At 36.0% G+C, this 12,317-nt stretch overlaps 1 protein-coding gene across 1 annotated transcript; it reads right to left on the minus strand.

The window, feature by feature from the left end:
• Positions 1-309: 309 nt before the first annotated feature.
• LOC107792352 (uncharacterized) lies at positions 310-1,311 on the minus strand. Its single transcript, XM_016614563.1, has 2 exons — positions 694-1,311; positions 310-471 (listed from the first exon to the last, which is right to left on the minus strand). The coding sequence occupies exons 1-2, from the start codon at positions 1,309-1,311 to the stop codon at positions 310-312; spliced, it is 780 nt and encodes a 259-aa protein (XP_016470049.1).
• Positions 1,312-12,317: the final 11,006 nt, after the last annotated feature.

Consider the following 12,317-nt stretch of genomic DNA (forward strand, 5'->3'; position numbering starts at 1 on the left):
TGATTGAGAAATTTGCACGTACTCACTATAAAACTCTATGCTTTTTGGACTAAAGTTATGTCTCCAACTCCTCATTTCATCTTCATGTTCTCTTAACAAGTTCATCACTTTGATTCTAATATCCCCCAACATCTTTATTATTGGCTTATGCCTTGCCTCCAAAATTCACTTATTGAAGGATTCAGTCAAGTTATTATCAACTGACTAATTCTTGCACACTGTGTCCATATAGGCTCTACACCAAGCCTGCGGTGAGTACTTCAACAAACCAGCTACTGCATCCTTGTTCAACTCCCCTAAATTCTTCAGTTAGTCCTTGAATTCCTTCTCATAAGTAGACCATGCACACCACCAAAGTAGTTTTTTGCTTTCACCAGTATTGTATATCTTGCACCAGTTAGCCTCAATATGTCTAACACAATATCTATGTTGTGAATGAGGAAGGACAGTTCTAACACCATCAATTAATCCCTATGATAGTTATAGAAACATACAGTCACTTAGACTATTTCATGAACAACAAACTGACAGAATTAAAGATAAAATAGAAGCAACAAAAGTAGATCATGGACAGAATTATAAAACCAAAATGGAAAAAATAGAAAAAGACAGAATGATAATGAACAGACATAGAAAAAATAGAAATATAGGACATAAATAGAAAAAGACAGAAATAGATTGACATATAAATACCTTTTGCATGTCTGACATGAAAGTAATTCCTTCCCCATCCTTGAGGTCCAGAGAATGTTGAAGCAACTGCAGGAACCAGTTCCATGTATTCTTTGTCCTTTTATCAACAACTGCCCAAGCCAAAGGGTAGAAATGGTTCTGTGAATCCTGTCCAACAGCCACTAGCAGTTGGCCCTTAGCTTTCCCCTTTAAGAAAGTGCTATCTAGACCAATAAAAGGTCTCAACCCTAACTTGAAACCAATCTTTAAAGCTTGAAAGCAAATATACATCCTCAAAAATCTTCTTGTTCCTTCTTCAAGTGTATTCTTTAAAAGGTTTATAACCACATCACTGCCTGGATTACTATCTCTCAATTCAATTACATAAGCTTCAAGTTTGTTGTACTCATCACTAAAGCTACCATCTAAGCTTTCCAAGACCATTCTCTTTACTCTCTTACACTTATCATGACTAATATTTAGTTCAAAAACCCTCTTCAAATCTGCCATCATCTCCTTTACATTACACTTAGGATTATCCTGTAATTTAAGCTTGAAATACTGTGCAATGGTACTGAAATCAACGGTATTGTTATCATAAGCAACACCACAATTATGTTCTGTATTTAATGTCTTCATCTTAACCCCACCATTCCTCTTTTTGGATATCAAACATAAAAAGGGACAACCAAATATATCACATTTATACCTAAGCCTTATTTTGTCACTCTTCAACAATTCTAATTTTTTTTTGTTTGCCAAAGCATACAACTTCATACACTTCCTAGCTTATGGTATGTCGTTAAAGGTCATACCCTTATAGAACTCTTTGTACTCATTAAGTACTTCAATTATCTCCCTCTTTCTTTGTACTTTCAATGTTTCTAATTCTTCATAATCATATCCTTCTGAATCAGAACTAGAGTCAGATTCTAAGTCACTTAAGCTACAGTCAGTACCAGCCTCATCCTCATGGGTGTATGATTCTTTATGGTATACAATATCGGGGATACCATGAATAGGGCGCTCACATTCATCCACAACATAAAGGTTAACAACATTATATTCATCACATATCAAGCCAAGTAATTTTTTAATCCCAACATCCCCATCAATCTCATAAAATTTGCCAGAAGGACCAACAATAATTTGTTGAACCCATACAAACTCTAGATCATTTATATATTCATTCACTATGTCTATATATGAAAGTAGGTCTGAGTCATAACCTGTCCAAGTGTGCACCAGTTTCTTTGTGTATAGGATCTCAGGCTGTGTAACCTAATCACAACCATAATTGAATATTATATCAACTAACACCATCTCTAATAACCTAAAAATATAGTAAATAAGTCCAGTTAGCAAAGAATAAAGAAACCAATTAAAAGCAGAACTAAAAAGGGAATAATTAAAGTAAAAAAATCAGTTAAGACTAGGGGTCCCCCTTCAACACATTAAAGAGCACATCCATCTCTGTCATACCACCATTGAATGTTGTCCTACTCACGGAATACTTTAATACCAAAAGGTCACACAATTGGGGACAACTTAAGTTAATAAATAAAGAAGAAGTTCAGATCTTGGGACCAAGCTACATAAAAGTCCACTTTCAGGTCCACTCCTTAATAAATTAACCAAAACATCATTAAAGGTGGTCCTACTCACATAATACTATAATCAGAAAGTAATATAATTCGGTACAAATTTACCTATTAAACGATAGAAAAGCTTAGAATATTGGAACCAAAAACTATAAACCATCTATCAAAATAAAAAATCATGTCGGTACCAAAAATAACTTCACATCGGGACCACATTAATAATAAAGCATGCAAACACTTGAAGCAGACAAAAACTATGAATATATAACTAAAAGTACAAAAATAAATGTATGGATGTCGATTAAACACAATAAATCAAAACCCTAGACGAAAAACCCTAGAAAACAGAAATAACACACAAAATATTGAGCAAAAAACTGTTAAGGAGAGAAAAACGAAGCCTTTCCATGGAGAAAAATATTACCTTTACAGCATTTTGCAGTGGAAATCAACGATTTTCGTTTGGGTTCCAGCGTTGTCTTCTAGAGAGAGTGAAAGAGAAGAGAAAATGTAAAGTGGTCCACTAATACTGATTCTCACGTTCTTAGTTGGAGAAAGGGTTGGTCAAGTATGTGGTTCGAAACGGGTTCAGTCCAATTTGGTTTATTAAAAAGAAACGGATGGCCTTGAGCTTTAAATCAACGCTACGCGTCAATTCTGTCTGTTTAGGGGTATTTTTATTTAATAGTATAACGGTAAGGTCTTTTGACCCGATAGTACAACGAATGATATTTTTAAACAATTGTTAATAGTAGAGGGACAGATCAGACTAAACCTTCATGTCAAAAGATCTTTGTCTAATCAAGAATAAAAAGTTCTTTAAGAAACTAAACTGAAATTTTGGTTAAAAATCATTATGAGATATAAACTTTTCTAAAAACTGTTAAAGAACAAACTTTCAAAAATAAAAAGTATTTAAAAAACCTAAAATATTTCTAAAACTTTTTCGTAAAAGACGCTTTGCTAATTGCTAATCTTACATGGCCGACCAAGTTATCCTCGTGGATAAGGGTGGCAAGAAGGTCGGTCCGGATTCGGGACCGCGGACTAAGTGGGCCGGGACCGGAAGGACCGCTAGAGGTGGGCTTGGGCCGGTTCATGAGTGGGAACCGTTAGGACCGACACTGTTTGGCCTGCTAAGGGATCGGGACTAGATCGGTCCCTTGGCGGGCCAAACGGGCCCAACGGTAATTTTTTAATAAAAACAACTAGCCGTTTGGCTATTTAAAAAAAGAGTTGTTGGGCTTTAAAAAGTAGTCGTTAGCTATTTAGAAAATAGCCATTTAACCCCCCTCCCCCCAAACTTTGTTTTAACCTAAAACTTTTTATAATTATATTTTTTTTCTATTTTCAACTATAAATACTCCCTCATTCTTTAATTTTTCTTACAAAATCAATATCATGTAACTTGTTGAGAATGCTGCTTCGCCCGACAATGGAAGCGGCGATGACCAAGCTACTTTTCCGCCAGCACCAACGAAACTTTCGCCGAACCTTGAAGGATTTATAAAATTTGTAAGAGATACCATGTAACTTGTATGAACAAAAATTAGTATGTATTATGCAACTTGTATTTTGGCACATCTTCATTAATTTCTTTTTTTTCTCAATGGTGGTATTAGAACCTTATTGTGCTCATTCCATGGGGGAGGGGGGGAGGGGAGGAGGAGGGGGTAAGATTAAGAAAGATATTGCCATATTTGTTTAATGCTATAATAAAATTACAAGGTATTGCTTTGAATATCTTTTTACAATATTTTTATTTTTAAATTTGAATAAAAACATTTAGGTCACAATTCTATAATAAATTTACGAGGCATTGCCTTAGATATTTTTTAAACATCTTTTTGTCTCTAATTTCTATTTAACTTTTTTTTTAAAATCACTATTTAGCCATTGGGCCCACGTAGCCCGCGGGCCCGGCCCGTTTAACTCGGGACCATGAGTTTGTGGGTCCGGTCCCGGGCCGATTCCCACAAAAAGACCATTTAGCTCGGGACCGCTAAGCACGTTTATTTAGGGACCGAGATCGGCCCGGGACCTCGGCCCACAAGACCGACCCACTTAACCCGTTTAGGGATCGGACCTGCCCACATGCCAACCCTACTCGTGGATAATGCAAACCTTTATATTGTAGAAGAGAATGGCGTGAAAATTGTTGAGAGGGTAGAACCAAAGGCTTAGATTCCAAGTGGGTTCGGGTTTCGGGTCATGGGATCTATAAAAGCTAGGCAGAGGCAGATAAACCAATAATCATTGAATTCAACTGAAGCTAATAATTTTAACACTTAAAGTAGATAAATATGTAAAAAGTCATTAAAATTTTAATAATAATTAAATATTGAATTCATAATTTTAAAAGTATAATATGTTCAGTACTAAAATAATAAAAATTAATGCATCGAGTTTAAATTCTAAATCTGTCTTCGAGTAATGCCCTTTCGCTTAGTTAATGTGGCATATTTTAGAGTTTGAAAGTTTGGTCTTTGGACCACACTCCTTGTTTTTTCTCTATAAGAAGCCTCCTCCTTGCATTTCAAATCCAACTGTATGGTTCAATTTCTTCGAATTGAGGAAACCCTGGCGCTTACAAATTAAACTTCCATATTTAGTTTCTTGAAACAGTTTCTCATTCTTCTTTTATTACACTTTGCAATGAAATTACCAACAAAATGAGGAGCAATGTTACTACACATGAGAATGCGAAGAAGACTAGGAAGGTTTCTAAAGGAACAGAGAGGACGGCTTTACATTATGAGAAGATGTGTAATCATTCTTCTTTGCTGGCATGACTAATTAATGCCATGTCAAATTGTCATTGTGCATGGATGAGCCGAAGATGAAGAGTCAAACTTTTTTAAGCCTCGATAGATAGAGTTATTCGATACCTTGTTAGGTGTTTGTTCTGATTTTCTTACCATATTTGATTTTTATATTTCTTGAAGGAAGGACAATATATTTACCGTAATTGATTTTACCTTTTACAAAGAGAAAAATATAATTCTTCTATATTTGACTAATTCTTTTTCTCGGTGAAAATATTTTGGACTTCTATAAATTAAGGATCATTCCTTCTCATTTAGTAACATCCACAATGTAGTCCTTAAGATTTTTGAGAGTCTTGTTTAGGAATAAAAATTGCGAGACAAGTGTTATGTTATCACTTGTATGTACCTCTTTGTGAGATTGTTTTCTCGATATTTTGTACTCTTTTTTATATAGTTGATTGCTCATCTCTGCCTGTGGACGTATGTCAATTAATCGAACCACGTTAAATATTTGTGTCTCTTTTGGTATACTTCTCTTTTGTTGTTTGATTTATCGTCGTTCAAGGTTTGATTTACTAAATTCCACATGACGCCTGATTATTTCAATCCTAACATACTTGTGCTATGGGACATAGCAGATACCCTATTGAATTACTCTAGGTGCACGTAAATTTGCCGGACACCATGATTATCGGGAGAAAAAGAAGCTGAAGGGTCACCTTTCTCAATCACGCTTCATTTTGCCACCTATTTTTGTAAATAGGAAAGTGTAACACTTCACTAGTTTAGGACTTAAAGCATTAGCTAATTCCCATGGAGTTAGGTTAATATAAAACCAGTACCTCCAGCCCATATATGACTTTGCAAAAGTGGAAGAGCAATTCAATTTCTAGCTAACTTTGTAATGATAGTTTACTGAGCTTGCAAAAAAGAAAAAAACGTTTTCTGATCTCCATTTCTTTTCCTTTTACATCTTTTCGCGATTCCCTATTAGGGTAAAGGATTTTGGAGGCCGGTGAAATGATTTGACTTAGAAAATTTAATAAAATTGGGAATATCAAAAGAAAGGGGTAAAAGTTTTCCTGTCCGAAAAAATGACTCATAAGATAATAAGTAGCCATTGATATCGACATACATGAGATAGCATGAGGAGGCTTACATGATAATCATAATTCATAATCATCACAAGGAGACGCATACTCATGAATTTACATTGTCAGATTTGATGTGTTTTTTGGAAGTTTATCATAAATATAGCCCATGATGTTTGTGCGAAAACTTTGAGGAAATAATCTCTTGTGAGCACTTAAAATTTAAATAGAAGAAAATGATCTTTCAAATTTCTTGTGTGTTATATTTTCAGATCTCTTATATATAAAAATAAAAATCTCTTGTAAAAAAGACATAAAGCTAAAACCAAATTTATAAAAAACAAGACCAATTATCCTGAAAACTTCTAGCTAGACAGAGTTGAGGAGTGTTAAGGTGTAGAAGATTTATTGCAAGACTGAAACTAAGGACTGTTTACCTGTAAAATGGTACAGTTTATAGACAAGTAAACTAATTTGATCCAAAATGATAAATAAACTGGATTAAAAATAAGATTTAGCGTTAAAATCAAAGGAAATGGCAAGCTTGGCTCCGGGAGCGATGCTTCCGAGGACAGAAGTAAAAGCAATATAAAAGAATAAGTAAAATTATTTTATTGAGCTTGGGAATGGAGTATAACATAAGTTTTGCCAAGAATTTCGTGTCCTTGCAATAGCGTTGAGCCTACTATTTATAGCTAAACCTAGGAAAACAAGATCCTAGGATCGAGCCCCTCTTAAATGACAATAAAGAAGGCCATTAATCAATATGTAACGGTATGCTTTAAAATCAAATATTCTCTGAAACGACTGCCCATTTAATGCCAGAAAATATTCTTCGTTAAATGCTATCCGATGGCAAACATTCGATCTGCTCACGTTGATTGTGCTCCCTTCGGGTTCCATCCGATACTAATGGCAACTGTTGTTCCCAGTACTGATTGTTACTCGATTTATCTTCTGCCTGTCTTCGGTTCTACGTGTCACACTAACATTCGATCATTTAATATAAACCGGTGACACATCTTTGTGTCATCAGAAAGTTGGTAAAGATTCCTCTCTTGGCGAAGATCTTCTGAAACCTTCTGAATAGTCTCTGACGCTTGATAGGACGCACGTCTCCTCGCATTTAATACCCCAAACACGTGTTGCCCTACGATTTAGTAATATTTTTGCCAGTTCTCGAGGTAATCATGACCACGATTTTTGCCATCTATATCTTTACTTATCTCCATCATTTTACCTCTTTCACTTCCAAAGATTTCATAAGTTCATTATCTTCTCTGTACTTAACCTTCTTCTGCTTTCATCTCTTTCCAATTTTCTTCAAAAACTCCACCATCTTCTTACTATTATGGCTTCTTTAACTGAGTCTTTTGAGAACTCTGGTCTTCTCTTTGATAGAGGCCCAAAGAGAAGCAAAGATAAAGAGATTGATGTCGATGCTAATCCTCATATGGTAAGCACCATCATATCCAAACACTTGAGCATTGTCAATGACTTCTATGTGACATTTCCCTCCGTGAATCCACGGACTTGGGCTGTTAGCAGGTATCCTTCCTCTATTCGTTCTTCCTGTATTTCTACTATATAGGAGGACTGTAACTACCTAGACCTTAACATCATTGCTCCTGACCTGATAGAGAGGGTTACCTCCACAAAGGAAGGTTTACGTATGTCTATATGTATCATATCACCTTGGGCCCGCTTTCTTTGAGCGGGGGATTTGACCCCGTGATCTCGGAGTTATGCCATCAGTACCAAGTCTTCTTTGCACAAGTAGGCCCTTCTATATGGCGAACGGTGCCTTGTCTACGTCGGTTGAGCGCGGAAATTGAGGAAACCCTAACCCTGACACACATGATGAATCTCTACTCCCCCAAAATCTTCCGCGGGGGAGTAATAAATTTCAGTAAATATGGCCATTGTGCCCTACTTACCAGCGTGGATGATGACAATGACTGTGGATGGATGGAGCAGTTTGTCATCATTGCCACTAGGGATATGCCTCCTAAATATGGGTGAAAGGCCAAGAACCACGGTAAAGTGAGTCCTTCTTTGTTCTGCCTTTGTATGAACAAGAATAAATTTTCTAACTACATCTTTTGCTTGATTCAGGACTCCCACTGGGCTTTATTACTTGCCCCGAAGTGGATGTTTTGTGTCACGACCCAAAACTCAACATGTCGTGATGGCGCCTATCGCGATACTAGGCAAGCCAACAACTCAAAAATACAGACATCTTTAATTGAAAATATACTGAAATAGGTTTTAAGTAAATAAAATCTCATAAAAACTGGATGAAAACACCGTAACTCAATACAGAATTTCTCCAAAATCCGGGTGTCACGAAGTACACGAGCATCTATACAATAACACGGTCTGACAACTGAAACATTGTCTAGGAAGATAGAACAGTATAAACAAAACTAAAAGATAAAGGAGAAGAGTCAAGCTGCGGACACCAAGGCAACTACTTCGATAACCTCCGAACTGATGAAGCTCGAGAAATTAGCAACCTCTGTGCCCGAAAATACCTGAAACTGCACACAAAGTGTAGAGTGTAGCGTGAGTACAACCAAGTTAATAAGTAACAAGTCTAACGTTTGGGCTGAAAGCAGCGTTGAGCTCGAACAATACAAATCAAATACATAATTAAACAGTACAGAAATGACATAAAATATGACAATAATATCTCAGAGAAACTCATAATCTGCAGGTACCAATACAAGAATGTAGACATGCTTCCAGGTTTAACAGTTAAGCTTAACACAGATAAAATATGCCAAGTCTGAATGATATGAGGAGTATGGCATCTCTATATCTACATGCCAATGTGCATATCGCACAATGAAAGCCTCGCATACTCACACTCTCAGAGTACTCAACCTGACTATCTCAATACTCACTCACCACACTCAATCACTCTGCAATGCACGGTACCCGCTGCGGCGTGCAGCCCGATCCCATCATGAATCGATAGAACATGCGCTCACTGTTGGTATGTCAGACTCCAGAGGGGTGGATCCTGTCCAAGCGCTAATGAAATCATGCTGCAGCTCGCAGCCCGATCCCATCATGAATCAATAATACCTGTTGCAGCATGCATACCGATCCCATTATGAGTCAATAGTACCCTGCTGCGGCGTGCAGCCCAATCCCATCAATATCACTCACAAGCAGGCCCTCGGCCTCACTCTGTTATCAATCTCTCCAGTCTCTCGGGCTCACAACACTCATGCAAAGCAGCCCAGATCAATGGTACATGATATGACAATATATGATAACAGATACTGAGATATGATATGCAATGATGAATGCGACTGAAAAGATGATTAAAATAACTTATTATAATATGATGAATAAGGATAATAGACATAGAGATTAAAAGGAATATGTTTTAGCAAATCATATGATAAGATGAACACTTATCTAATAGACGACGATATTACCTATAAAACACTTATACTTTATATACTAAAAGACATTAATAATGATGTAAGAAGAATAATCTATGAAAAAATATTAGCCTTTGAAATAACAGAAATAATAGACCAAAATTGGACTTCCTCTAAGTAAATAACCATTTACGTAGTAGCCGTTTTACGCGAACAATCATCTAGAAGAGTTGCACCTCTTCGTTTGAACCCAACATGTTGGCTATAAATACCAAGCCATTCCCTCATATTTTCCTTACGAAAATTCTGAAATCTCTTCTTCCTTTCTACATTATTTTCTTACAAAATAAATAAAGTAAGTGTGATTGTTGCCGCCATTTGTCTTCGCTGAAATGCTAGGTTTAAATTACCGCTACACCAGTGTGTAATCCATTCTATCCTGGGAGGAAATAATTCATAATCTCGGGTACCAGGAGGGGATTAAGTTCCTTAAGGAAACACCGTAAATTCAGTGGGCTCAGATTAATATCTGCTTCTTCTATATTTTTGTTTTAGGTTATTTTTTATTTTCAGAATTACTTTATAAATACAGATTACTAATAATTTGTTTAATCACTAAACGTTATCATTACCATAACATTACGTTGAGATTTTGTTGAAGATAATGGGACCCAACTATTTGTTAGTTAAAGAGTAATTAGTTATAACTACCTAGAGTTAGTTGGATATACAATACATATAGAGTAGTCTACTATCAGTTGTATTACCACTGTTCATTTTCTTCTTTGAAGCTAATAACGGAAGCAACTTCTCCTCAGTATCTCTCTCTCTCTCTCTCTCTCTCTCTCTCTCTCTCTCTCTCTCTCTCTCTCTATTTCGTATCTTCTAGAATGTTTAGTTCTGCCATAGCTGAAACTTTTCAACGTGGTATCAGAACTCGACGCTCGATTTTCTTAAATTATGTTGTGATAGAACTTGAGTAATTCAATTGTATCAGAGTTCCTCATTTACATCAATTGATCGAGATGATTTTCAACACAGAAGTCTTCTCGCTCAACCTAGGGTTTGGAAATTTCGATTATCTGGTTGAACCACGGGCAGATCGTGTGTAATTTCGTGTGAGACTAATGAATTTGTGAAGTTTTTGAAGTAATTTTTACTAGGAAAATGTTGATTAATGAAGAGGTTGTTGATTCTCCATTCGTTGCTTCAATGTCTACTTCTACTACTGAGTTGGTTGACCACAATCACCCTCTTTACATCTATATTCTGATACTCAAGGTTATGTGCTCATCTCTATTCAACTTCAAGGTTCAGAAAACTATTATATTTGTAGTAGATCTATGAAAATTATATTGTATGGTAAAAATAAACTAGATTTTGTCTTAGGCACTTGTCGAAAAAATATATATAATCCTAGTTTACATGAATTGTGGGATAGGTGTAATGTTATTGTCCTCACTTGAATAATGAACACAATCTCACCAAGTTTAATTAGTTATGTGATCTATGCCTCTGATGCACACACAGTGTGGGATGATCTTAAAGAGAGAATTGACAAAAATAATGCAACTAGAGTATGTTATTTGCACAAGAAAATTACCACATTGACTCGAGGAATATCCTCAGTGTCTATGTATTACTCTAGACTGAGAGAACTTTGGGATGAATATGAGACATTATCTCCACCATCTACTTGTGGTTGTGCTGAATCAAGGAAACATATAGAACACCATCACGTACATAAACTATATCAGTTCCTCACAAGTCTGAATGAATCTTATGGGAATGCAAAGAATCGAGTTCTCATGACTCGACCCTTGCATAATCTGAACCAAGCTTATACTATGATAGTCAATGTAAAAAGTTAGAGAATTGGTGGAAAAGGTATATATATTGAAAGTAATGAAGCTGCTATGATGAGCAATAAGGAGTACACTGGTGATTACAATGGTGGAGGACAGCCTAATATTAGTTCTCATGGAGGTTATAAACCTAGAAACTCATTTGGTAAGGCTGAAGTTTGGTGTGATTAATGCAAATATAAGGGTCATTCTAGAGAAAAATATTTCAAGCTACATGGTTATCCTTTTGACTTTAAGAACAAGAGGAAAGGATGAGATCCAAATGCTCAAGCTAACAGTTTGAACAGTTCTGGTATTCAAGCTGCAGAGTCACAAAGATAGTGACACTCCTCCTCTGGTGGACATCAGGTATCAACTACTCCAGCACACTTTTTTACTCAAGAGCAGTATCAACAAATTCTGCATCTGCTGAACAAGGACAAGGAAGCTGAACCTGTAGCCAATGCAGTGACTCTAGGGTCAACAGGTATTGTACATGAATTTATGACAAGTTTGGTGAATACTGGATAATAAACATGGGTGCTACAAACCATACGGTTCATAGTTTGAATTTGCTAGAGAAGTATGGGGAGATACCACAAAATTTTAGGAGTAAAGTTCATTTACCAATTGGAGAATAAGTTTCTATTACTCACACTGGTATATGTTCCTTTTTCAAGGATAAGAAAGTTCAGAACATTCTTCACATTTCAGAATTAAAATATAATTTCCTCTCAGTGTCCATTCTTCATATAGTATCTCTGCTGTAGCTGAATAGAATCGTATATAGAATAGTGTTCCTTTGGTTATTCTTTTGTACTGCATAAATGCTCTGTATACTTCTGGTATGGTAGCTATTTCTTGTCCTGTCTGTGTATATACTGTATCTAGTAATCCGTAATTGTAGCAAGTGGCTACTAGTTTTGCATTTGTATTTGGTAATGCT

This window comes from Nicotiana tabacum, chromosome 14 (assembly GCF_000715075.1).
Source record: "Nicotiana tabacum cultivar K326 chromosome 14, ASM71507v2, whole genome shotgun sequence".
In the NCBI taxonomy this organism is placed as follows: domain Eukaryota; kingdom Viridiplantae; phylum Streptophyta; class Magnoliopsida; order Solanales; family Solanaceae; genus Nicotiana; species Nicotiana tabacum.

What these genes read in the sequence shown, in the direction of transcription:
- LOC107792352 (XM_016614563.1), bottom strand. Translation starts at nt 1,311, where the DNA reads ATGAAGACATTAAATACAGAACATAATTGTGGTGTTGCTTATGATAAC. An exon ending in TCATGTCAGACATGCAAAAG is followed by an intron (nt 472 to 693) that starts GTATTTATATGT and finishes TAACTATCATAG; the next exon opens with GGATTAATTGATGGTGTTAG.